This window comes from Pleurodeles waltl, chromosome 3_1 (assembly GCF_031143425.1).
Source record: "Pleurodeles waltl isolate 20211129_DDA chromosome 3_1, aPleWal1.hap1.20221129, whole genome shotgun sequence".
NCBI classification, from domain to species: domain Eukaryota; kingdom Metazoa; phylum Chordata; class Amphibia; order Caudata; family Salamandridae; genus Pleurodeles; species Pleurodeles waltl.
In genome coordinates this window covers 1,039,931,401-1,039,959,389 of record NC_090440.1, presented here as the reverse complement: position 1 = coordinate 1,039,959,389, position 27,989 = coordinate 1,039,931,401, and the positions used below count along the sequence as shown (strand labels likewise).

Sequence of the window (27,989 nt, the reverse complement as noted above, 5' to 3'; positions counted from 1 at the left end):
CTACAACTGTACTACTTGGCAACACAGTTGCTGGTCATTCACGACTGGTTTAATGGGGTCTGGGTGGACCCGGCTTATCAGCTTGAGCTGACACCTTTGAGTTTTCCTCGGATATTAGCTCTTCTTTATGGCTCACCAGTCCCTCATGACCAGGGTGGGTCTTTCTTGCCTGGCCGGCAGCTTAACAGCATACGCATTGGGAGAATCTGTTTACCCAGCAGACCCCCCCCATGGCATGGTAACTGGCTGAAGGAATCAGCAGATTTGTATGGGTGTGGAAGGGAGGATCCATGAGATCCTTTCAGGACCTTCAGGCTACTCATCAGCCTGCCCACACACAGTTTTATAAATACCTCCAGCTTTGACATGCCCTTCACATACACTTACCATGCGTCTACATGATACCAGAACATAGCCCGCTAGAGGCTAAAGTACTGATGGGAGCTCTAGGGAAGGGAAGTTATCTCCCAGCTCTATAGAATGCTAATTAATGATACTCTGGGGGACTTGGATCATCTTCGGGCCCGCTGGGAAGGTTGGTTGGGTCCTCTGGAGGAAGAGGACTGATGGGATGCATTGATGGCACCCAGGTTGATAACCATATCACCCAGATTGAGATTGATACAACCGTACTTCTGTACAGGGCATACCTCTCTCCGGCCCGACTGCATCGAGCTGGGCTACAAACCTCCCTCAATTGCCCCTGGTGTATGGGGGGTGGGGGGGGGGGGGGGAACCGGCAGATTTTTTCCACATGGTATGGGGATGCCCCCAAATTGTGTTAAATTGGCAGAGGCTTTTTCGGCCTGCATGTAGTGGTGGGATGGGGGCGGCAGCTGTCTCCGGCATTGGTTTTGTTGGGTGTGATGGAGGGAATGGGGGAAATCGAGGACAGAGACTTTTTATGGGTACTTCGCTGATGGTGGCAAAATGAGACATTGCAGTGCACTGGAACTCCTCCACTGCTCTGTCCCTTCTGAAGTGGAAGCACGGGGTTGACTGGTGCGCTAGCCAAGAAAGGCCAGTTTATGAGGCGAGAGGATGTCCACGCAAACATACAAAGGTGTGGGGGAAATGGCTGGGTCTCCTACCATGAACTTTCGAGGACACAAGAGACATGGGATTGGCGGGTGTGGCCAGATTTTGTTTTGTTTAATCGCTTCTCAAGGTGTACGATTTTCTACATGTACTGAATCTTATTATCTTCATAGGTCTCCTACACTGTGGTGTACTTTCCTGTATCTTCAAAAACCAATAAGATTGTTTATAAAAAAAAAAAAACTAGCTTGTCCAGAAAAGAAGCCTTGAATGGACAGTGCAGGGAGGGGGTATAGGGAGTTGGGTAGGAGGGGGGGAGTTAGCAGCTGCAATGCAATGCAATGCAAATGGAGACCCCAACACGACACTGGAAGCCCAGTTAAGGGCCAACTGAAGCATAAATGCATAACTATTGGGAAACATGTAAGAGAGCCCTTCGAGAAACCACATCACAGCTTGTGCAACCATTGTGAAACCTTGTCATGCACAAGAAGATGTGAAGTGTAACACGTCTGACAAAGATGCCCCTTAGAGAGGTCAATGTACTCACCAGAGCATAAGGATACGTAACAGGCTCAAAGCCCAGACTAGACAGATTTCGTAAATTGGAGATGCAGCAACAGAATGACGACCACCCCTCTGGAGTAAAAAAAAAAATAACTCAATCTTCAGGAATAAAGGAGGCTCTTGAGGCTGTGGTGCAGAGCCTACCCCTCTGACATTAAAAAGTGGTTCATCCTAAAAGAAAGCAGGAGAAAAGTAACAGGTTCACATATCAAACCATCTACGGCTAGTCTGGTTCAATCAGAATAATTTTTGCCTAATCCTGGCAAACTTCCTCAGAACATTGAATAATGGGAGGAAATGCATAATACAGGGGAGTCCCAGTTCAGACATAATGTCCCCTCAAACACCTTGTACTGGAAATTGGCAGGTGAAGAACAGAGACAATGCATATTTCGTAAGTGCAAACAGGGTCACCAGAGGGATGCTCCAGAAGGAAAAGATGGAATGTACGACCTCTGGATTGAGGCATCACTTATGCAGCAAACTGACGCAAACTCAGGTTATCGGACCTTGCATTCAGCACCAAGTCAAGGGGTTGGTATCAAACACATTCAATGAGCCTGAGCTTAAGCTCACAACCACAATGCTTCTTGGCACAGAGCACAAACCATGATGCCATGTATGCTGACATAACACATTGCGGTAGCATTGTCAAAGCAGATTGATATGGCACCTTTGTTTTACTGGTTCCATGATCTCCAAATCCTCCAAATGTGCGCCTAAACCTAGAGGAGAGGCATCCAGCACCACCATGGCCACTGCTTGTGGATGGTGGAAATGTCTTCCACAGCTGAAATTCTCCTCTATCAACCTATAATAAAGATCTGTCACTGTCTCAAAGGCGATTGGAATATGTTGTTGGCAGTGCACCCCATTGTTGAGACCACTGAAGTTGGTGGAAACACCACTGAAGGGTGTGCATGAGCCAGTGAGCATGAGTAACCAAAAGTATGCAAAAAGCCAGAAGGCCTACCAGGCGAAAGAAGAGCCGGATCATCAAAAGAGATCTCTCTTGAAACATCAGAATCTTATCCTTAATGTCCCAAATCCTTTTGGGAGGTGGGAAGGCCCTGGTGTGTTGATGTGTCCAACACCGTAGTGATTAAAAGAAGGCACTGCAAGGGCTCAGTGTGAGACTTGATGGTAAACCTTAAGTTACAAAGCAGGGTGGCTGTGGCATTCATATGTTCTGACACTAGCTGTGACAAGTCTGCATTTTGCAGCCAATCACTGAGATATATGAATACTGATGTCCTTGTCCTGCAGCCACTGCTATCACTGTGGTGAAAACTCAAGGTGCTGATGTCAATCCGAAACTGAGTGAAGCAAAAATGCATGTGCAACTGCAGGATCAAAAAGTGAAAATACACATCTTGCAAATCGAAGGATACCGCCCAGTCTTCTAGTTCCAGAGCCAACAGGACCTGGATGAGGGAAAACATTTTGAATTTCTCCTTGTGGCAAAATGTATTCAAGACCGGAGGATGAGAATGGGATGAAGGCAGCTATCTTTCTTGGACTCTAGAAAACCGAATCAGTAACATCCATGCCCAATGTTCTGAGATTAGCTCATTGGCATTTTTGTTCAGAAGGGCCAGATCTTCCTTTTGACAATATGGGACTGTCTGACTGGGTGAGATGAGAGAAGGGTCTGGGGCTGACAACTCCAGGAAAGGGAGGACGTACATAAAGTGGGGAGGAGGAGGACTAGGGTTGGTGGTGACTTTAACATCACTTGGATTGGATCTGCCACATTCCCTCTACTGCCAAAAAATTGGTTTGGCTACTGTTTGATCTACTTCACGGGGCTCCTCAGATGATGAGGCATACCACTAGAGTAACTGAAAAGCCTGAGCTGGGAAGCCAATCCCAGAGAATGAGTCATGGGTCACACCTGCTTAATATGTTCAAGGGCTGATTCACCTTTCTTTGAAAGAGGCAAGGGCCATCAAAACGCATGTCCATCAAATCTGCCTGAATATCTCCTGAGAAGCCTGTAGTGCAGAGTCAGGAATGAGATTGGATGGCAAGACTTTCAAGAAAAGAGTGAGCTGAGAGAAAGCTGGGGTCCTCCAGCGCTAGCCGGTAACTCTAGGCACTCTAGAGACTAACCGCTGCTACAGAAGGTTTGCCTCACGCTGCCAAAATGGTGGCTATTTTAGGCACGTTAAATGGAAGCAAAGCTGGCTAAATAATTTCCATAAGGACATTAGATTTGTTTTCTGCTATAAGAGGTAGTTCAGCAGGGTTGGCTTGGAGGCCAAAGCCATCTCCAACACCAGGGTAGCTCCCATCAACTCTGGTTCTAGGAAGGATTTGGCCAGGTAGGAGAATGGCACCGTAACCTACCCATGGAGCAAGATTGTTGCCTGGATGCCAAAGAATCCCAACCCTTCTTTTTGTGCTTCCTCTTCTTGTCCTTAGAAGACTTCGATGAGGGTAATGACCTGGACTTTGACCAAGAGAGGGACTAACAGCGGGCCTGGCACGCTGCACACCTGCACCATAGGAGTTTTGCCTCCTGCACTTTAATGGCTTTAGAGCATATACACACACACAACTTTGAGTTGTGCTTAGCACCCAAGGTCCACAATTTCTCCATGATTGGCCTGACAGTGTTTGAATCATGACTGTTTTCATAGAGGCATCCTGCCTAACACTTCAAAACCCAACTTTTATGAAGAAAAACATTCCAGAGAGAGCCACTCTGATCTGTAACGGTGAGGAAATAAGCACACTCTGATGATTTAATGGCTGAGGTGGAACCAGATGTCGAGATGGAGGTGAGCACCACTTACTGTTGCAGAAGAGCTGTTACTTTTTCAGATCCAGTATTTCACTTGGAGAGAATACAAATGTGAGGAACCTGAAGGCAGAAGTACCCATGAGAAGAGATTATATAATGCTTGGAATATAAAATATTTTAAAAAAGATAAATGGTGGTGGTTTAGGACTATCAGCTGTTCGGAAGGACGTGGGATAGTCCTTGCTTGACCCTTCCTCTGGATCTTTTGACAGTCCTGTCTAGCTACCTTCTTGCTAAGTCAGTTTATTGTTCATAAACTGGAAGACGTAAGCAGAACTGTGAATGGGTCAGGAAGGACTGTGTAAATAGTACAGACCAGCCACTTCCAGCAAACATACAGTTCTGAACCCCTTTCCCTGTCATTTCGTCACCCCCATTAATTGTGAATGTATCATAATAGAGGACAGATCTAGACTGCTCACCTTATATGATGGATAGATCTGGAAAGTTTACAATACCACTCCCCTTCCATCCAGCTCAAAGTCTGTTCTGTGTTGAAGCTTCTTTTCAGCCAAGAGAATGTGAGGACACTGGGATGGTAGGGACATGTCAGAATTTCAAATCTTTTAGTAGGTAGCCTCAGTATACTTCCTCCCTGCAAAGCCCTTACTGGTCTGTACATACGAGGGCAATAGTCTGTACACAAAATTACTGTAGAGAATAAAACGAATTGTTACTTTGAACTTGAAACGTAAGGTTGATTTTTTTATGGGGTGCCGTTTCCAACTAATAAATTTGGTCTTCAACTGGACAGTTTGGCAAAGCTTTTGCAGAATATTATGAGAACTCCAAGAAGATAGAATAAAGTTTCAAGGACTCACAGAACGTTCTTACCTTTCATCAAACCCATCATAAATCCCTCCTGAACTAGACTATATCATATTAGGATAAGGGTGATGAAGTAAAAGAAACACAAAACTTTCGACTCACAATATAAGGGATAGGTTGCTTATTTACAGACGAGCCCTTCATTGCTACTGCAAAGTAGCATCTGGTTTGTAGTGCTCTCAATTCACCTATCAGTCTCAATGGTAAAATAATCCACATTTCTAAAAAATAATCGCTGGTCCATTCAGACTGAACATTCGACAACAGTGAACACAAAATATAGTTTTGAGCTACTGCTTCCACATAACTAGATTACAATAAAGGAGGTACATGCCCTAGATATTACTATTCGCTCAGTGAGCTGACTGGTACGGCTTCTCTTTCAGTTTCTTCTACCCTCAATATTTGTGGAAAAAAATAAATATAGATTTTTAGGCACTGTGAAAAGTTTTAAATAAAGTAGCCACATGATGCTTGGGACATTGCAGACATTCAATCTTCAAAATCACAACAAAGAGGATAGATGAAGGGTTATTTGATAGTCCTTGTATAGACTTGATGATTCCAGAACAATCCTAGCTTGACTTTAAACCAGACATTTTGAAGCATTCCCTAAGTAAATTCACTTACTGTCAACTATGTAACTACCTTGGGTACCATCTGCTCTGTTTTATAATGCCAAGAACACTGCCCCTGGCCAAGACTTTGCTAGATCTTTCCTTGAGCTCTTTCAAGCTCCTACACTATTAACTTGGACAGTTTCCTTGAGGGTAATTCTGCTTTGTGAATGGCATAAGACTGCAGAGTCTGGCCAGCAAAAGTCGGTTAAACAGTTCCTAAAGTCCTGAAGCTGGTACAGCTACTTAATTGTGCCCTAGTGTGAAACGTAAATCTATCCAAGGGCTCCAAAATAAATGAACAAGAGTGCATTCCTTAATACAAAACATTCTGAGAAAAATGTATGCCCATTAGGAAAGTCAAAGACAATCAACAGAAACTTTAAACTTACGCTCTGATTTAGAATTTGGCAGAGGGTACTTTGTCACAAACACAACTGAATACCTTGTCTGCCAAACCCTTAGTCGGCCCTCGTCATTTAGTGTCAGGCAGATACTTTAGTATTCTCTTGACAGGGCCCCAATGGCTCTGTCGAAATATTACTTCCTCCAACGGCCTGAAGGGCTAGGGATCTTCAGGGGAAGAACTTTACTCCGTCCTCCCAATTTAGAGCAGATGGTGTAAAATCTTTTGTTTCCTGTCTCTCACTGTAAGGAAAAACGTAGTAGTAAGGAACCAGAAAAAAAAAAAAACACACAAGAAAACTCCCTGGGTCCAGGGTCATTAGCTTTTTGTTTTTCAAAAACAAAATTCCTGTTTTTCTATACTGAAAGGTTATTCCTGTTAATGTAGCGAGTTGCCCTAAGAGTACATGGCCAACTCCAAATTTTGGCATGCCGCGGTTCCTCCGGTTGGAATAAGTACTGTCCTCTGCCACCCCTACAGAGTAATCTCCATCTACCAAACGACATTAGAGGACTCCAGAGCTCCAATTCCGTCTATATGCTTAAGCTGGTGGAACTCCACAAAGAATCCAAGCAAACACCATCCCATTTCTTCATGCACCTGATACACCAACCCTTGCCTGGAGGAACTACTTGGAGGAGGTGACTATAAGCACCTAATATAAATGACGTTCAGCCCTTGCCTAGAGGAGGTGTTCTGCAGACAAACTACTAATAACAAAGGTGTTCTTGTCTGACAGGCCAACATTAAGATTCCATTGAAGTCTAATTAAGCTTGAGTGTCTTCAGTAATTGGCCAATTATTCTACATGAATAGCATATTTAAGTTCTCTCTGTTAGGCCTTGTATTCACCCCCAGGGCGCCCTATAGGGTTTAATGCTTCACGTTTGCCAAGCTACCCAATAGAGAGCCAAGAGTACTCTAAGAAGATGTGGTTCAGATCCACTATAAACAGTTGTGCTGGGTGTGGTGCGAGCATCAGTTTGGAGCATAAAGCTTTTACTTTCTCTTCCACCACTGTCAGACCAGTAGCTCCTGAGAGTATCTCTTCATACTCACCTCATCTCTCCCTTTGGAAGCCATTTTACTTCCTAATATTGCCAAATTACAGCTCTCTTTCCCTCCCTGGATCCCTTCTTCAGCACTCCAAGCAGCCAAGCATAAGTTACTAACCCTCACCTGAAGACTGTGAAAGGCTGCTGTAGCTATACAAATCACCTACCATCAGGAGAAACAGCTCTTCAGCTCTTAGGCATGGCTTGCTTGATTAAGTCTTCACTTCACAGGACTGGAAATTCAGTACCCTCTTTTACCATGTCCTATCTGATATGATAATTGCAGGACAGGGCATCCAAACACTCAGTATCTACACATGTATATATGGTAACTCCATGATGACAGACATTCTATGATACAGGGAGAACACGTCTGACTTTAAATTGGAGTTCAGTGGCAGACATCTATCTGAATTTTCTAACAATCTAACATCTCTACTGATACTAACCTTAATGTAAAAACCAACCTTACAGGAAAAGTTGTCGGCAAAAATGCTTTTTGTTACAATGAAATGTTTTCCAACTTCGGGACTGAATTCAGAGAAAGCCATACGAAACATGCCCCTAGAAAATATTAAAACTACAGTGAATATTCTAACAAGCTAGTGTCCCATGATCCTCCTCAACATAAAACCATTAATACATGCATATGCATCTTATTTCTTACTGCAGGTAACTCTGGTAGCAAGGCATGCCTCAGAAATGTTATTGAACTTGGCGAGGACTTAGGACTAAGATTTATCCTGATGTCTGGCAATATAAAAAAAAAAAAAAAAACTCCATGTAGATATAATTGGCACTACAGGTAGTGACAATCAAGCCATGTTAACAGGTATTCAGGATCACGCAGTAAAGAGCACATTAGATAGGCTACACATAAAAAGAATTAGCTAGGCGTCACTTAAAAAGAAAACCAAAGGGTACATCAAAGGGCTTGTGCATTATTTTTTACCTACCATATGTATATTTTTTAAACGGAGGTGGAAGCCCTGGTCTCATAGGCACATCTGTAACAGAAAGGCACACAGTCACAAATCACCAGGAAGCTACACCTTCCCATTACAGTAAATGTGTATATCTTAATAAAGTATACTGTACTCAACAAAACTTGACAAGAGTATCATTAACAAAAAGCCACTGGTGTAACCAGAGCTAACAGAGTCCGATCTGGAGAAGTTAGAGGAGCTAGGTATGACACAAGTGCATAGGATCCTCTGGCAATTTTTTCCAAAGAGTTTGCCGAGTTCTGAACCTGTAGCGGGGGGGTGTTCATGAAGGTCAAGGGGGAAAAAAAAAAGAGTGGAGTGCCGTGGTGGCAAAATATATTCATGCCTCATAATAACACTTCAGTATTACATCTTTTCAGCACAACTGGAAATGAAAAAGGCACAGGGATGGCATGAGGCAAGGTGGACATTGTCTGATCTAGTTCAGTGTTAAGCATTTTCAGGTTAAGCATTGACCAGTGTTTTATATGTCGGTCTGACTAGTACGTTGCTTAACTTTGGGTAACTAAGAAAACCCTTTCTATAGATGTTATACAAAATGACACCATATATTTCAAAAGCTATAAAAAATTGTTGCGCATTTAAATGTCTTTTATAAATTCTTGTTAAACATCTACTTTGCCATTTCAAATAATCAAGCAATAGATCTGAGGAACAAACACCTGGAAAAGACACCATGAATCAGAAAATATACAATAAGCACCAGCTTCATACCATTCTGCACGTGCGTGATGAATTCTTTTACAGTTTGATTCAAGTCCACATTGTGATATATTATGGGTTTGAAGTTGCGGTGCTCAAAGGAGCGCACCAGACGAACGGTAATAGTCACTTCTTCTGACGACATGGAAACAAACAATTAATGAGAACCTAGAAGAAATAGGCAGAAGGTTTTAAATTACATTCACAAATGCTACAAATGTAATTTTCGCACAAATATATACACTATACAAAGTTAAAACAAAAATATGTGATTTTAGATGGAGAATACGCGCTAGCAAATTTGAATCATATAATGCAAGTGATATGGAAAACAATGAATTGTGGATGACTCATCTGCAAGAAAACAGTTCTTTTCCAAGACGTTCCGGGTTAAGTAAATACAGTTCACTGAGGACTTTGGGAATTAAAGTTAAACTGACATGATCTGAAAACATAACTTTTGGGTCGTTTCTTGTAGAATACTGGAAAATATTTTCAGACATAGACATATCTAAATCTTTTTGTTAATTTAAATCATTTTAGAAAGCAAGTATTCGTTCTACTATCAGCATTCAGTGTCATGATTAAGCCTAAGCCACATGAAAATCAAGTTCGTTTTCGTATGTATCATTTATCCCCTTCGCTGCCAGGCCTTTTCCCCCTCCTGTGCCGAGCCTTTTTTTGGCTATTTGGGGCAGTTCGCGCTTAGGCCCTCATAACTTTTTGTTCACAGAAGCTACCCACGCCAAATTTGCGTCCTTTTTTTCCAACATCCTAGGGATTCTAGAGGTACCCAGACTTTGTGGGTTCCCCAGAAGGAGGCCAAGAAATTAGCCAAAATACAGTGAAAATTTCGTTTTTTTTAAACAAATGGGGAAAAGGGGCTGCAGAAGAAGGCTTGTGTTTTTTTCCCTGAAAATGGCAACAACAAAGGGTTTGCAGTGCTAAAATCACCAGCTTCCCAGCTTTCAGGAACAGGCAGACTTGAATCAGAAAACCCAATTTTTCAACACAATTTTGGCATTTTACTGGGACCTACCCCATTTTTACGATTTTTGTGTGCTTTCAGCCTCCTTCCAGTCAGTGACAGAAATGGGTGTGAAACCAATGCTGGATCCCAGAAACCGAAACATTTCTGAAAAGTAGACAAACTTTTGAATTCAGCAAGGGGTAATTTGTGTAGATCCTACAAGGGTTTCCTACAGAAAATAACAACTGAAAAAAATAAAATATTAAAATTGAGGTGAAAAAAACTGTAATTTTTCTCTACGTTTTACTCTAACTTTTTTCTGCAATGTCAGATTTTTTAAAGCAATGTACCGTTACGTCTGCTGGACTCTTCTGGTTGCGGGGATATATAGGGCTTGTAGGTTCATCAAGAACTCTAGGTACCCAGAGCCAATAAATGACCTGCACCCTGCAGTGGGTTTTCATTCTATACCGGATATACAGTAATTCATTTGCTGAAATATAAAGAGTAAAAAATAGCTATAAAGAAAACCTTTGTATTTCCAAAATGGGCACAAGATAAGGTGTTGAGGAGCAGTGGTTATTTGCACATCTCTGAATTCCGGGGTGCCCATATCAGCATGTGAATTACAGGGCATTTCTCAAATAGAGACACACTCTCTTATATTTGGAAGGAAAAAATGTAGAGAAAGACAAGGGGCAATAACACTTGTTTTGCTACTCTACGTTCCCCCAAGTCTCACGATAAAAATGGTACCTCACTTGTGTGTAGCGCCCACGAAAGGAAAGGCCCAAAGCACAACGTGGACACATCACATTTTTTCACAGAAAACAGAGGTGTTTTTTGCAAAGTGCCTACCTGTGGATTTTGGCCTCTAGCTCAGCCGGCCCCAGGGGGGGCAGAAATGGCCTAAAATAAATTTTCCCCCCCAAACCCCCTAGGGAGCGACCCTTGCCTACGGGGTCGCTCCCCTTGCGTGACGGCGCAAAAAAAAAGATCCCCGGTGCCTAGTGGTTTCTGCCCCCCTTGGGAGCAGATTGACCAAAAATCGGCCGATTTGCCCCCAAGGGGGGCAGAAATGGTCTAAATACAATTTGCCCCTCCAGGGGAGCAACCCTTGCCTAAGGGGTCGCTCCCCATCTCTAAAAAAAAAAAAAAGAAAAAAAAAAAAAACACAACCAAACAATTAGCCCTGGCGCCTAGAGGTTTCTGCCCCCCGGGGGCAGATCGCCTAATAAAAATAGGCCGATCTGCCCCCATGGGGGGCAGAAATGGCCTAAAATAAATTTGCCCCCCTGGGGAGCGACCCTTGCCTACGGGGTTGCTCCCCTTGCGTGACGGTGCAAAAAAAAAAAAAAGATCCTTGGTGCCTAGTGGTTTCTGCCCCCCTTGGGGGCAGATTGACCTAAAATCAGCCGATCTGCCCACAAAGCAGGCAGAAATGGCCTAAATACAATTTGCCCCTCCAGGGGAGCGACCCTTGCCTAAGGGGTCGCTCCCCATCTGTGAAACAACAACAACAACAAAAAAATCCCCGGTGCCTAGTGGTTTCTGTCCCCCTTGGGGGCAGATCGGCCTGATTAAAATAGGCTGATCTGCCCCCCTGGGGGGCAGAAATGGCCTAAAATAAATTTGCCCCCCAGGGGAACGACCCTTGCCTAAGTGGTCGCTCCCCTTACGTGAAATTCATGAACAAAAAAAAAAAACTCCCTGGTATCTAGTGGTTTCTGTCCCCCTTGGGGGCATATAATTTGCCCCCTATGGCAGCGACCCTTGCCTATGGGGTCGCTCCCTACCTCTAAAACAAAAAACAAAACAAAAACAAACAAAAAACAAAAAATCACCCCTGGTGCCTAAAGGTTTCTGCCCCCCCCTGGGGGCAGAAAAGGCCTTTAAAAAAATGCCCCCCCTGGGAGCGACCCTTGCCCAAGGGGTCGCTCCCTCATGCCAGTTTTCTTGGACGTTTTGACAGCCGGATTGCTTTCAATCCGGCTGCCAAAACGCAGAGAGAGACTTCAAAGGGAAGGAAATAACTTTCCTTCCCTTTGAAGCCTCTCTCGGCCTCCCCCACGTGATCGGAAGAGAAATGATGCAAAGCATTTCTCTTCCGATCGTGCTGGATGCTGAGCTTCCAGCGCGATGGGAGGAGGCCCTGTGACAAACAGCGCGCGATTGCGCGCTGACGTCACGGGGGGGTGGGGGTGTCGGGGGTGGAAGGGGAAGTGCTTCCCCTTCCATCCCTGCCATGTGGGGGTGAGGGGGAACCCCACAGAGGGAGCGCTCCCTCTGGGCTGTGTGCCCAGGATGTAATGGTTACGTCCTGGGCACAGCAGCACTGTGCCTCAGGACGTAACCATTACGTCCTGGGCACAGAAGGGGTTATTATTTAATACTGTGCTAGCACCTATATGAATGTGGCACCGCAGAACACAACATGAGAGGGTTTCAACAACCAACTTATTTTTCTGAACTAAAGGTCAACGAGCTCAACATCTTCATAATCCAAGCAGAAAGAAGAAAAAGCAGAAAAACTAGAAGAAAATGTAGTTTTCACACTAGTATGTTCACCCCAGATACGGGTCAAAAACAGAGCTACGAAACGCGGTGAAGGGCTACGAGATGGCTAAATGAGATATTACATCAGGGACACTGGAATAAAAACACTATAGCTCTTAGAGAACAATTACTTTAAAGATATTGTCAGTTGCACATTTTCTAATTCAAATAATTGTATTGGAAACTTAACAGAATACACACATCACTAAATAGCATCAGTAAAAAAAACAAAAAGATTAGATAATATCCGTAAAGTGAGTGTATGTTTTTAGGGGCCAAGCAATCTGGAAAGTTTTAAAACACAAGCAGGGATCCTTAAAAGTTACTCCTGTAAGGCTGCACTCCATTTTATTGTGAGTATATAAGCATGACAAACTGTTGTTCATAAGGATAAAATCCAAAAAAAGATAACGGAAGAAGAGTGCAAGAAGAGAAAGAGGAGTATGTAGTCTTTGGTTTCATATGATTAGAGTCCGGTCGATTATCAAGTCCAACTAGGGTAAAGTTGCACTTTAGTCAAGGAAAGAATTAAGTAGGGGTATTCAATCCATTTTAAAACACTGACAACAGCCTCTTAACAACACCGCCTTAATCCCTTGTGTGCGGAGGACGGAAGTGTTCCGTCCTCAGCCAGTGTGGCCGTGTTCAGAGGATGGAACCGTTCTGTTTTTGCATCCACCCATGGGGGAAGAGCTGGCACTTAACCTATGGGCTGCCCATTACAGCCCCTCCACAGGGTAGACAGTGAAGCCCATGTCATCAAATGCAGCCGAACTTGCTGGAAGCCCTTTGCTTCCAGCACGTAGAAGAGTGAGGTCACTGTAAATCCTTCTCCTGGGTTGTGGGGATGGGGAAAAGGGTTCTTGTAGAAAAACGGACATAGGGGGAAAAGGAAGGAGTTTTTCCTTTCCCTGTGCTGTTTTGAATGGATTACTGCTCCACAATCACGGTGAGGCCCATGATCACGGAGCAGGAATCAATCCACCTGACCACAATGGAGTTTTTCTTCGTATTTTAGGGGTGTGATCCCCTTAGGCAAGGGTCGCTGCTCTGTGGGCAATCATTTATCCATGTTTCGGCTCCCCATGGGGGTAGATCGGTCCTGTTTTTTTTTTTTTTTAGGGAATTTTGGGAGGTCTGTGTGTATTGGCGTTTGGATTTCTGTGTGTGTATTGGCATTTGGGTGGTGATGGGTAGCTTTTTATCATGATAACTGTTTTATTTCTGGTCAGCATTTGCGATTGTAATGTTTTATTTATCCATTTCATTCTAGTGCAAAGTTTTTGATTTACTTTGCTGTGAATCCTGCTAGCAGTATAAGCACTGGCAGATCTGCAGGTTACGTAGTTGCATGTGTTTGGTAAGAAAAAGTTTTTGTGGGTGCCCAAAGCAGAGGCAGCCTAAAAGATGTATTAAAAAAATCCTGACCTTTTAGACCCGCTTTTGGTTCCCCCTCAAACTCTACCGTGTATGGCCCTTCCCTGTCACAGGCACTTGGCCCACACACACAAGTGAGGTATCATTTTATCAGATCGAGAGGAATGCTGACTGGTAGGAAATTTGTGGCTCCTCTCAGATTCCTGAACTTCCCACCACAGAAATGTGAGGAAAATATGTTTTTTAGATAAATTTTGAGGTTTACAAAGGATTCTGGATGACAGAAACTAATAGGAGCCACACAAGTCACCCCATCCTGGGTTCCCTCTGGTTTTTAGTTTTCAAAATTGTACAGGTTTTATAGGTGTCCATAGGTGTCTAAGCTATGGCCCAAAATCCACAGCTAAGCACATTGCAAAAAAAAAAAAAGGGTCAGTTTTCAGTGGAGAAATGTGATTTGTCCACGTTGGGTTTTAGGCCTTTTCCTGTTGCAACCACTAGGCCTACCCATACCAATGAAATACACAATTTTTTTATAGGGAGACTAGGGGGAATGCTGGGTGGATGGAATTTTGAGGCTCCCCTCAGATTCCAGAACTTTTCACCACAGAGATATAAGGAAAATGAGTTTTGTAAAACACATTTTGCGGTTTCAAAGGATTCTGGGTGACAGAACCTGATGAGAGCCACACAAGTCACCCCATCCTGGATTCCCCTAGGTGTCTTGTTTTCAAAACTGTACAAGTTTGCTAGGTTTCCCTAGGTGGCAGCTGAGCTAGGACCCAAAGTCCACAGGTATGTACACTGCAAAAAAGGGTCAGTTTTCAGTGGGAACATGTGATGTGTCCATGTTGTGTTGTGGGCCGTTTCCTGTTGTGTTAACTTGGTCTAACCACACAAGTGAAGTACCATTGTTATTGGGAGACCTGGAGGAACATAGAATAGTAGAATAAGTGTAGTTACCAATTGTTTTTCTCTGCATTTGTGCCTTCCAAATGTAAGACAGTGTGTAAGAAAGTAGTCAATTTGAGAAATGCCCTCAAATTCGAAGATGTGCAAACAACCACTGCTGCGAAACTCCACATGTTGTGCCCATTTTGTAAATATATAGGTTTCCTTGACACCTATTTTTCATTCTTTATATTTTACCAAATTAATTGAAGTATACCCGGTACACAGTTAGAAACCATTGCAAGGTGCAATTCAGCTGTTAGCTATAAGTTCTTGGTGAACCTACAAGCCCTAGATTCCTTGCAACCAGAAGGGTACAGGGGATGTAACAGTATATTGCTTTTGAAAATCTGACATTGTTAGAAAAAGTTACAGATGAAAACAGACACAAATGGCTGTTTTTTACAACTCCATTTCAATATTACTATATTTTAACTGTTTCTTTCTATAGGAAATCCTTGAAGGATTTGAAATGACCCCTTGCTGAAATGAGAATTTTGTCTACTTTTCAGAAATGTATAGCTTTCAGAGATCCACCATTGGTTTCACAACAATTTCGACAACTAACTGGAAGGAGGATAAAAGCACTAAAAATAGGAAAAATGGGCTATATCCAGGTAAAATGCCAAAACTGTGTTGAAAAGTTTGGTTTTCTGATTCAAGTTTGCCTGATCCTGAAAGCTGGGAAGATAGTGGTTTTAGTAACTGCAACCCTTCAGTGATGCCATTCGCCAAAAAACAGGATTAGCACGGGGGGAGGTTTAGCAGCAAAGGGTTGAGGTGGTTTCAGTTGTGCAGGAGGATGTCTTATTTATTCATGAGTGTGTCTGCTTTATTCCGAAGACATATCAGTCAGTCAGCTAGAGAGTGAAAGGGACCCCCAAATGCTGAGATAGTTTAGGAGCCAACTAAACTCTTAAACACATGTCAGATGTAATGTCAAGCAGGCTCTGCACAGGAGTATTTTCAATTGGTGCGGTGCAGTTTCTGATAGAGGGGTACTGGTGGGAACTTTTACCTCTCCAGTCACTGGAGTGTAAGAATATATTTCAAATGCTAAAAGCACTTAAAAGCCAGCTAAGTGTTATTAGAAATCAGGCATTTCCTACATTTCGAAGTCAGACATCAGCAATGTCTGTCCTTGATCTCCCGGGCCCTGCTTCATTTGTGCTTTGAGAGATGAAAAGGAAAGAAAGTGGGTCTAGGGATCTGGCTTTCTGAGGATACAATTAATCTACAACCTCATCCCTCCTAGCTAGCAGGCAGAGTTCAAACATCAACGAATGTCTACGTTTTTTTTGCGTGGTTTCTAGAGCAGACTAAGGATACCCCTGAACAAAAGCAGCCTAGGTCTGAGTCCTTAGAGGCAAGAGCATGTGCTTTATACCAGCTTATTAAGAATTCTCCTTAAGATCTTAAGGAGGTGACTGTCAGATAACTTATTATGTCAGAGTTGAGTTCCTGTGTATGTTATTAACATTGGACAACCCTATTCACTGTCCCTCGATTATGTTGCAGGTGTCTGATCCCAATAGGTCAGGCAAGAGTTAGAACACAGTGCAGCAGAAGTTTTAATTTTGTTTGCTAAAGTATCTGTTGTGCATACTGGTATATGCCAGGCACATACGGATATAAACTGTAAGACATTTGTCAGGAGACAAGTGATTGGCCTTTGTCTGTAGAAAAGGAGTAATTTGACCAATAGACAGAATGACTGTATTGCCTAAGTAGAGTAGTGAGTAATGAGAGATTTCATTAAGTCTGTGGAGGGGACACATAACCTCTGGTTTCACAACTGCTTCACTGCCACCAGTTACCTCCTCTTGCCATTTCAAAAAACAATGTGCTTCTTTACACACTCAGTGATGGGCCATATTTAATGAAGTCCAGAGCCTGAATAATCACAGGAATATTTGTTCCTTTTTACAGTTTCAAGTATAAATGTGGATTATGGAGAGTTTGAGTGCACACATTACCATGAAAAGGTTATCCTGGCAATGGCAGATTACTTGACTGGCAGGAGATGCTACAGAACTGTTGGAGTTGATAATCAGGCTTTGAGTTTCTATTCAAATTCCAAGCTGGAAGATCATAGAATGAGAGAGTGGATTCCAGAGTTTTGTGGCCAAATAAAATTAAGAGTGCCCACCAGATCTGGAGAGGAATATGTCTAGAGTGTAGTCTAGGTGGTGCAAAGATGAACATCTTAGGTGGCCTAAGGAACAACGGCGGTACCTTTATAATGGTGGAGGAGAGTCACCCCACCCCCAGTGCTGCACAGAAAGCATAAAAAGTAAAATGGTAATACAATTTTATTGCCATTTTATTTGTTACACTGCGAGCTGAATCAAGTGTGTTGGCGGGGCAGGGTGGGGCCATTGTGCCACTGCTGTGGATTGGCAGCAGTGAAGAGTGGCCACTTCTGTTTGAAGTGTGTGTCTCGGTTTGGCCGGCTATCTTGTGATAGGCAGCCCAACATGTGCAGTTTAAACCTCTCCAACCCAGCTGTCTCTGACAGCTGGGAGGAGAGCAGGCACTGGCCTCCAGAGTGATGAGCCAGCCCACTCCTGCCAAGCCTGGTGCTTTACTCATGCTGCTTAACATTAACGGCATGACAGCAATGTCTGGATTGAATAAGGGAGATGGCTTTGGGACCTCGCGCTCGGAGCCAGGGACTGGAGAGCATCGAGGACGTGCTGGGGTGTGCTGCAGACTGCTCAGGTAAGTTAAACATTTAAATGTTTTTATTTTTTATTTTTATTTAAATAAAGTCATGTAACTAGTGCTCATGTTAAGCTCTGCAATACCTTTGGGTCAAGTTCTGCTCGCACAGTGCCCCACCATTGTCATATGTCATCTACTGCCACTGCTAAGGAAATATTATTTTGTTTAAATAGTGAGGGCCAATATTGCTCAGAAGTTTGGAAGTATGGCAGAGGAGTTTAAAAAGTGCATTCTTCTGCACAAGGAGCCAACGATGATCCCGGATATGTCTAGAGCCTGATGAGCAGACTGAGAGATTCAGGACCAATCTTGTGGCAATATTTTGCACCATCTCTATCTTTTAACCAGGTCTTCCGGAAAGTTTATGTAAAAGGCATTACTATAGTCTAGCCTGCTGTTGACTAAGGCTTCAATGACAGATTTGAGAGTGTGGATGGGCAACCAGGAAAATGTTTTTACAGATCATTTTAAGGATTCAGAAGAAGGAAGCCCTCACAGCCATTACTTGATCAACCATTGTGAAGTATTTATCAACAATGATCCCCAAAATGGCTGGCTAACTTAACAGTTGAGGAGCAGGACCAAGCACTTTAGGCCAAGAGTCATAGATAAGACATTGCCAAACAGGTCCTCCTCTATTTGTCATCATTGTAATTTTAGGCAATGGTTTTCATCCAGCTGGGGACGACCATCATTAAAGCTGGCTTGATTGAGTACTGCGGATGTCATCAGATATAGAAATGATTAGTTGAGTGTTGTCTACATTAAATACAACATCAATACCAAATGATCTAATAATGTCCATAAGAAAGGCTAGGTATGCACTGAAAAGAGTAGAGCTTAAGGAGGAGCCCTATCAGACCCAACATGCTATTTAAGATGAGGAATTTTAAAGGCACGAGTAGGATGAACTGAGAGTGATTAGAAAGCACTAAAGCCACTTGAGGACATTCAAACATTTGCCAGCTGTAGGTGCTTGAACAGAGTAGTGTGTGACACCATGTTGAATGCTGGTGATAGGTCGTGCAGGATAAGAGCATCAGATGTGCCCCAATTTAAGAGGCACTGCGCCATATGTCATTTATAAATGCTAGAAGGAAGGAGCCTGTGGTGTGAGCAGTGTGAGAGCAATAATGTAATGGATCCAATAGATGGTTGGCTTTGAGATACACAGAAATCTGCCTGGGGATTATTTTTCCAAAACCTTGGCTGGAAAGGTCTATATTTTGCCAAAATGTGAGGATATGATGATGAGATGTTTTTCAGGAGAGACAGAACTTCAGTATGTTAACAATCTGAGTAAAAAGTATAGGAAACAAATATAGATTGAAAAGATTGGTGATGGCAGGACCAATTGTGTCATGGCATCGTATGCAGATATGGTTGCGGCACGGGGGTGGGGGGGGCTTCAATCTGGCGATCCAGACTCAAAAAGAGTTTTGATGACTGCATCTTTGCTAAGTAGGACAAAGTTGAGGAGGGAATGACCAGTGTTAGAAATGGGGTCTTTGGTTGACAGTCAGGTTACCCCCTGTTCAAGCAAGGACCCTCACTCTAGTCAGGGTAAAAGAGAATCACCCTCAGCTAACCCCTGCTTACCCCCTTGGTAGCTTGGCAGAGCAGTAGGCTTAACTTCAGAGTGCTAGGTGTAAAGTATTTGTACCAACACACACAGTAACTTAATGTAAATACTACAAAATGACACAACACAGGTTTAGAAAAATAGGAAATATTTATCTAAACAAAACAAGACCAAAACGACAAAACCTGACATACACAAGTCAAGTTAGGAATTTTTTTAAGATTAAACAAAAAAATAGCGCTTAGAAACACAAAATGCTTCGATGAGGTGTTAACACTGCGTTGTGACGGAGTCGTTCCCAACAAGCCGACACCAGCAGCGCTGGACACGGAGTTGCGTAGACCCCCAAGTACAGTACCTTTGGTGAAGAGTAAAAACAAGCCAATGTGTGAAGTCGGGGATCGCGCCGTCTGTGCGTAACGTTGAATCCGCGCGCTTAGAGCGGCGTTGGTCACGAAGTGGTGCGGCGACTTCCACGGAGTCACGGACTACAGCGGGGCTGCAGCGGTGTCGGGCCTGCGAAGGTTGTCATGTTCCAGCGAAGATCACGGAGTCGGTTGCAGGCGGCATCACCGGATTCAGCAGCAGCGTCGGTCCGAAGTCGATTTCCTTGGATTTCCACCACCTTTCCTTTCAAGGGCCCAGGGACTGGATAGGGCACCACTTGTCAGAGCAGGAGTCTCTCCAGAGACCCCAGGTGCTGGCAGAGAGAAGTCTTTGCTGTCCCTGAGACTTCAAACAACAGGAGGCAAACTCTAAATCAAGCCATTGGAGATTTCTTCACAAGATGGAAGGCACACAAAGTCCAGTCTTTGCCCTCTTACTCTGGCAGAAGCAGCAACTGCAGGATAGCTCCACAAAGCACAGGCAGGGCAGCACTTCTCCTCAGCTCTTCTCCAGGCAGAGGTTCGTCTTGATGTCCAGAAGTGATCTAAAGTCTGTGGTTTTGGGTGCCCTTGTTATACCCAATTTCTCCTTTGAAGTAGGCCTACTTCAAAGCAAAGGCTCTTGTGAATGTGAAATTCTGCCTTGCCCAGGTCAGGCCCCAGACACTCACCAGGAGGTCGGAGACTGCATTGTGTGAGGACAGGCACAGCCCTTTCAGGTGTAAGTAACCACTCCTCCCCTCCCTCCTAACACAGATGGCTCATCAGGAAATGCAGACTACACCCCAGCTCCTTTTGTGTCACTGTCTAGTGTGAGGTGCAACTAGCCCAACTGTCAAACTGACACAGACAGGGAATCCACAAACAGACAGAGTCACAGAAATGGTATAAGCAAGAAAATGCTCACTTTCTAAAAGTGGCATTTTCAAACACACAATCTTACAATCAACTGTACTATAAGATGTATTTTTTAGATTGTGAGCTCAGAGACCCCAAACTCCACATGTCCATCCGCTCCCAAAAGGAATCTACACTTTAATCAGATTCAAAGTTAGTCCCCATGTTAACCTATGAGAGGGACAGGCCTTGCAACAGTGAAAAACGAATTTAGCAATATTTCACTGTCAGGACATATAAAACACATTACTATATGTCCTACCTTAACCATACACTGCACCCTGCCCTTGGGGCTACCTAGGGCCTACCTTAGGGATGCCTTACATGTAAGAAATGGGAAGGTTTGGGCCTGGCAAATGGGTACACTTGCCAAGTCGAATTTACAGTTAAAACTGCACACACAGACACTGCAGTGGCAGGTCTGAGACATGATTACAGAGCTACTCATGTGGGTGGCACAACCAATGCTGCAGGCCCACTAGTAGCATTTGATTTACAGGCCCTGGCACCTCTAGCGCACTTTACTAGGGACTTACTAGTAAATCAAATATGCCAATCATGGATAAACCAATTACATATAATTTACACTGAGAGCATATGCACTTTAGCACTCATTAGCAGTGGTAAAGTGCTCAGAGTTCAAAAGCCAACAGCAACAGGTAAAAAAAAATAGGAGGCAGAAAGACTGGGGATGACCCTGCAAAAAGGGCCATTTACAACAACCAGCAACTGTAGCACAGGAGGGACTGATAAAAGAAAGGACGCACTGGAACTCTGGGGCTTTGACTTGCCCTGCCGGAATGGGTCTGCCTCTCCCTGGTGGGGTGGGAATACGTTACCCAGCAGGCTTTGACCATGAAGGAGGAGGAAGAAGAAGGAGGAGGAGGAGGAGGAGGCTTCACACGCTACAAGAGTGCCTTGGCAGCACCACGGCGCAGGATGCACTGGGACTCTGGGGCTCTGCCTTGCTCTGCTGGAATCTGTTGGCTGCTCCCTGCTGGGGTGGGACTACATCCCCCAGCAGGCTTTGACCAGGAAGGAGGAGGGAGGAGGCTTCTTGTGCTGCAAAAGCACCTTGACAGGACCACAACACAGGACACACTGGGAATCTGGGCCTTTGCCTTGCCCTGTTGAAATTTGTCTTCTGCTCCCTGCTGGGTTCATACTATATCCCCTCAGCAGACTTTGACCAGCAGGCTTCACCCTCTACAAAAGCACTTTGGCAGGACTGAGGCACAGGACGTGTGCGGGGTGCACCAAGGCACATGCCCGGGCCCGTCATAGGCCGGAGGAGGCTGGGCTGGGCTGGGCTGGGCTGGGCTGGGCTAGGTCGCTTGGCTGTCACCTTCAAAGCGATAGTTTTTTTCAGTTTGCATCACTCTGACTCTAGATTGGCTGCTTGGGACTGATGCTTGTGGTTTTGCACATTTGCTTACCCAGCCCTTAGCTTCCCTTCGTCATGGGGAAAAGGAAGTTTATTGGTGGTGGAGTGGCTACCCCATTATACAAGTACCTCCATTGACCTATGTTGGACCGTGCTTTAAGTGTTATCAGCACAGAGATTGCGCTACTGAGAGGAGGCTGTTTCTAGGGTTCCCTGAAAGGGAACAAGTGAGAGAGCGATGGCTCCTAGCTCAGAAGCAGAGGCTGAGAGAGCTAGATGAAGAGCTTGAAAGGGCTGAGGCTGAGAGAGCCTTACCCATGGAAAAAGAAATGTTTGTAGCTCATGAGCTGTGAAGAGCTGAAGCTGGAAGCCATGACGGCCGATTCCAGTTCAGATGGTGGCAGCAAAAGTGTTACATCCAATACTGATGAAGAAGTGCACATGCCCAGAGACTTGGTATCCAACTTTAAGGAGGGGTTTATCTTACACTAGGAGGTTTAGGGGGTATGAGGTAGCTCCAGTGGTGCGCAGGGTCCCTGAGGTCGATTGGGAAACTGGCATGGGGAGTCATATTCTTTGTGGGGAGAGGGACACTCTACTGGCGCTAGGTGAGAGTGAAAGGGAGAGGGGCTCCCCCCTGGTAGAGGTCGTGGAGTGTGGAGACACCCCAGAAGACTGCCGGTTGAGTGTCAGGGACAGTCAGGTGCTGTCTCACGAGTCTCAGGGGGGTGATGTTGGGTACTTTTTCCAAGGCTGAAGCACTGGATGGTGGGGTGAAGGGTAGTTTGGTTAACTCATGTGAGGGGCTGTGTGATGAAATTGCTGGGGAGCATATGTCCAGTCCTTGTTTTCCAGATGCCAACACCAGGTGGAGTATGAGTTCTCCGACCCCAGGGAACTTGCACTGGAGGCAGACCTCTGGGTGAGTGCCAGAGAGTCTGAAGAGGCATTTGGGGGTGCTCTTGAAGGGAGTGGTCTAGACATTTCCCAACCAGGTGAGGTGGGAGAGGCGTTCAGTGTCCCAGGTAGGTCCCAGTATATTGGGATGGGTGAAGGATCCCACGTCCTGTCTCAGAGGAGAGGGAATGGGGGTGTGCTGAGTCCCAAGGTGCCCGAGATCCAGTCCCAGAACCTGGAGGGTTCCATGAGTGAGCGCCAGGAGGGGAGCCTAGCCTGTACCATAGGGCCATCTGCTGAGGGAGACTCCATAGTGTCAGGAGAACTCGGGGGTGGCTGTGGCCAGCATCTCACCAGTTCTGGTGTCTGGCAGTACCACTACTATTGAGGCAGTTCAGAAGTCCAGACAGAGGGTTGAGAGGGGGTTGGGGGCCCCAGTGGAAAACCTGGAGGGTCAGGGGTCAGCTCTGAAGTCAGAGCCCCCCAGGAATGACCTTGGTGATACCATTTCTAGGCTGGGGTGATCCAGGCTCTGCCAGGTAGGCAGAGGCCAGGGGGCGAGCACCAGGCAGACTCTCATGTAGCCCTAAGGGAAGGTGTTTCCTTTGTGGGGCGTAGGTGTGCTCCCCAGGAAGTCCTAGGTTGCTAGGCAGTGGTCCAGCCTGACGGTACAGACCCTAGGCTGGAGGGTCAGGTGCAGGGGGTAAACCCTGACCTGATGGAGGGAGCAGTTTGCCCAGTCACCACCCCGGTGTGACTTCAATGGGTACTCTCCATTGGGGGGGGGGGGTGCAGAACCCTGGGAGTAGGGGCAGGGGAAGGAGAGACTCACCCCTGACCACAGTTCAATCCATGGGTACAAACCCTGGGTTGAAAGGCCAGGTTCAGGGTGTCCCCCCTGACCTGGAAGGCGGGGCAACTGCTAACAGCGCCCCTACCATGTTGGATTCTAGGGGGGGGGGGGGCATTACTGGAGGGGGTGCAAGACCCCAGAAGGTGGGGTAGGGAAGAGGGAAGCTTAACCCCTGACCCTGGTCCAACCTGAGGGTACAGACCACCGGTTGGAAGACCAGTTGCAGGTTAACATCCTTGCACTGGTGAGTGAATTGTGCAGGGATACTTCCTTAAGCACCCTGACAATTCTGGACTCTGGGGGTGCCTCTCCTGGGAGGAGGACCGGTGTCAGGCTGTCATCCCTGACCTGGTGGAAGGGAGAGTGGTCAAAGGGTGGCAGGCACCTGGGGCTACTATCCCCACTCTCCACAGTCACAGTGGCTGGAGATCCTTGAGAGGCCTGGCTCCCATCCCTGACAGCCGTCAGTGGCCACTGTGGCTTGCTGTCCTAGTGGTCAGAGCTGCCCCTTAGTGGGGGGAGGGGAGAAGGAGTGGGAGATGCGTACAGGAGTCACACCCCGGGGGTAGAGTGGGCCACACCACTGTGTTGGCCATGGTGGTACTGTCTGTCACCTGGGACACATCTGTGCGCAAAGTAAGGTTAGGTGCTGCACAGATGGTATCTGCAGGTGAGGAGAAGGGTTCCCCACGGGTTAGCTTAGTGGGCCCTGAGAGTATGGACACAGGGATCCAACTGGAGTCAGGAAGGCGTAGAACTGGAACATGCCCCTGCTGTTGTGGGCTTGGGTCCATGTTCTATCACCCCAATCAGGTAAGTCCATCAAGGTACTGATTGGTCTCCCCTGGCTTTAGACTTGTGGGGGGTTGTGTTGGACCTGGCCCTTTTTGCAGGGTCATCCACAAACTATTTGCTTCCTTCCTCCTATATGTTTCTTACAGTTTTTGTTGGCTTTAGGACTCTGGGCACTTTACCACTACTAACCAGTGCTAAAGTGCATATGCTCTCTGTGTAAATTGTATTGGTGATTAGTTTATCCACAAATGGCTTAACTGGTTTACTAGTAAGTCCCTAGTAAAGTGCACTAGAGGAACCCAGGGCCTCTAAATCAAAATGCTACTAGTGGGCCTGCAGCACTGATTGTGCCACCCACATGAGTAGCCCTGGAAAAATGTCTCAGACCTGCCACTGCAGTGTCAATGTGTGCAGTTTTGCACTGCCAATTCGACCTGGCAGGTGTACTCACATGCCACGCCCAAACCTTCCCATTTACTACATGTAAGTCACCCCTAAGGTAGGCCCAAGGTAGCCCCATGGGCAGGGTGCAGTGTGTTTAAAAGATAGGATAATTACTAGTGTGTTTTACATGTCCTGATAGTGAAATACTGCCAAATTTGCAAGGCCTAACTCTTCCACAGGTTAACATGGAGACTGCCTTTAAATAACTTTTAGGTACCGTTAGAGTAGATAGAGATATGGAGTTGGAGTCTTTAAACTCACAATTTAAAAATACATCTTTTGGCAGAGTTGGTTTTTAGATTGTCTGTTTGAAAATGCCACTTTTAGAAAGTTGTCATTTTCTTGCTTAATCATTCTGTACCTCTGTCTGCCTGTGGAATCCACGTCTGGGTCAGACTGACAGTTGGCCGTTTGTGAATTCCCTCTAGACAGTGACACAAAGGGAGCTGAGGTGTGTCCTGAATATCCTGATGAGTCTCCTGGGCTACAGTGGGAGGGAGGAGTTGACACCTGAATCCGAAAGGGCTGTGCCTGTCCTTCCATAATGCAGTGTCCAACCCCCTGGAGAGTGTCTGGGGCCAGCCCTGGACAAGGAAGGATCTTGTGAACAACAAAGACTTTCCTTTGAAAGTTGCCTACTTCAAAGGCGGAAATGAGTATAAGTAGTAGACCCAAAACCCCAGATTTTTAGAACACGTCTGGATCAAGAGGAACCTCTGCCAAGGAGAAGAGCTGGAGAGTGAGTACTGCCTCTTTGCTGTGTGTGCTTTGCTAGGTTGGCCTACAGTTGGTAATTCTGCCTTAAAGAGGTCAAAGACTGGACTTGACTTGACTTGGACTGAGCTTGCCTCCTGTTAAGAAGTCTCAGGGACTTCAAATAATTCATCTGCCAGCACCTGGGCTCTCTCTTGCTGAGACCCCCTGACTTGCTGTTAGACTTTTCATCCTTGGCGTGGTCTCCCTTAACTTTTTGCCTCTGTTCCCCAGGTTGTTAATGTGTGATTTTACTGTTTTTGTTACTCTGGGCACTTTACCACTGCTAACCAGTGCTAAAGTGCAAGTGCTCCTGTTTAAAATGTGTACGTAATTGGTTCTCCATGATTGGCATATTTGTTTTACTGTTAAGTCCCTAGTAAAGTGCACTAGAGGTGCCCAGGGCCTGTAAATCAAATGTTACTAGTGGGCCTGCAGCACTGGTTGTGCCACCCACACAAGTAACCCTGTAATCATGTCTCGGACCTGCCACTTCAGTGTCTGTAAGTGTATTTTTACACTGTAAAATCGACTTGGCAAGTGTACCCACTTGCCAGGCCTAAACCTTCCCTTTTCTTACATGTAAGGCACCCCTAAGGTAGGCCCTAGGTAGCCCCAAGGGCAGGGTGCAGTGTATGGATAAGGTAGGACATATAGTAACGTGGTTTATCTGTCCTGACAGTGAAAATACTGCCAATTTCGTTTTTCACTGTTGCAAGGCCTGTCTCTCTCATAGGATAAAATGGGGGCTACCTTTAAATATGATTAAAGTGTAGATTCCCCTAGAGAGTAGATGGACATGTGGAGTTTGGGGTCCCTGAACTCACAATTAAAAAATACATCTTTTAGTAAAGTTGATTTTAAGATTGTGCATTTGAAAATGCCACTTTTAGAAAGTGAGCATTTTCCTGCTTAAACCATTCTGTGACTCTGCCTTGTTTGTGGATTCCCTGTCTGGGTCAGTTTAACAGTTGGGTTGTTTTTCACCTCGCACTAGACAGTGACACAAAAGGGGGCTGGCGTGTAACCTGCATTTCCTGATTAGCCACCTCTGTAGGAGGGAGGGGTGGAGTGGTCACTCTCATCTGAAAGGACTGTGCCTGCCTCTGACAATGCAGACTCCAACCCCCTGGTGGGTGTCTGAGGCCTTGCCTGTGCAAGGCAGGATTTCACAAGTAGGTGTGAGTCCCCTTTGAAGAAAGGTGACTTCAAAGACTAAAATGGGTATAAGAAGGGCACCCAAATCTACAGACTTTAGAAACCCTTCTGGAACCAAGAGGAACCTCTGCCTGGAGAAGAGCTGATAGCGGAGGAAGAAGTGCTGCCCTGCCTGTGACTGTGCTTTGTAGAGCTTTCCTGCAGTGCTGCTTCTGCCAGAGTAAGAGGGCAAAGACTGGACTTTGTGTGCCTTCCATCTTGGGAAGAAATCTCCAAGGGCTTGATCTAGAGCTTGCCTCCTGTTGTTTGAAGTCTCAGGGACAGCAAAGACTTCTCTCTGCCAGCACCTGGAGTCTCTGGAGAGACTCCTGCTCTGACAAGTGGTGCCCTATCCAGTCCCTGGGCCCTTAAAAGGAAAGCTGGTGGAAATCCAAGGAAATCGACTTCGGACGACTCCCGACCGACGCCGCTGCTGAATTCGGTGACGCCGCCTGCACCTGACGCCGTGACCTTCGCTGGAACGCGACGCTCTTCGCAGGCCCGACGCCGTAGCAGCCCTGCTGAAGTCTGCGACTCCGTGGAAGTCGCCGCACCACGTCGTGACCTACGCTGCTCGAAGTGCACGGATTCAACGTTTCGCACAGACGCCGCAATCCCCGACTTCGCGCATCGGCTTGTTTTCACTCTTCACCAAAGGTACTGTACTTGGGGGTCTACACGACTCCGTGTCCGGCGCCACTGGTGTCGGCTTGTTGGGAACGACTCCGTCACGACGCCGTGTTAACATCTCATCGAAGCATTTTTGTTTCTAAGCGCTATTTTTGAGTTTAATCTTTAAAAATTCATAACTTGACTTGTGTATGTTGGATTTTTGTCGTTTTGGTCTTGTTTTGTTTAGATAAATATTCCCTATTTTTCTAAACCGGTGTTGTGTCATTTTGTAGTGTTTTCATTGAGTTACTGTGTGTGTTGGTACAAATACTTTACACCTAGCACTCTGAAGTTAAGCCTACAGCTCTGCCAAGCTACCAAGGGGGTAAGCAGGGGTTAGCTGAGGGTGATCCTCTTTTACCGTGACTAGAGTGAGGGTCCTTGCTTGAACAGGGGGCAACCTGACTGTCAACCAAAGACCCCATTTCTAACATTGGTGATCAGCAGTTGGGATTTGGACTTGTATTTGTACTTGACATGCAGTAATTAAGTGTACACTACTGTTTGAGTTCAGACCACTACGTG

The 27,989-nt window shown here is 45.5% G+C and overlaps 1 protein-coding gene across 3 annotated transcripts in view; it reads right to left on the bottom strand.

Annotated features, from left to right (window-relative positions):
• Positions 1-27,989, bottom strand: part of C3_1H2orf76 (chromosome 3_1 C2orf76 homolog) — a 141,878-nt gene that overhangs the window by 64,774 nt on the left and 49,115 nt on the right. For all 3 annotated transcript variants that reach the window (XM_069224330.1, XM_069224331.1, XM_069224332.1), the window contains 2 exons: positions 9,039-9,194; positions 8,274-8,324 (listed from right to left, as the gene is read on the bottom strand). In XM_069224330.1, the coding sequence (XP_069080431.1) occupies positions 8,274-8,324; positions 9,039-9,171 (184 nt within the window). In that variant the 5' untranslated portion in view covers positions 9,172-9,194. The remainder of the gene's footprint in view (positions 1-8,273; positions 8,325-9,038; positions 9,195-27,989) is intronic.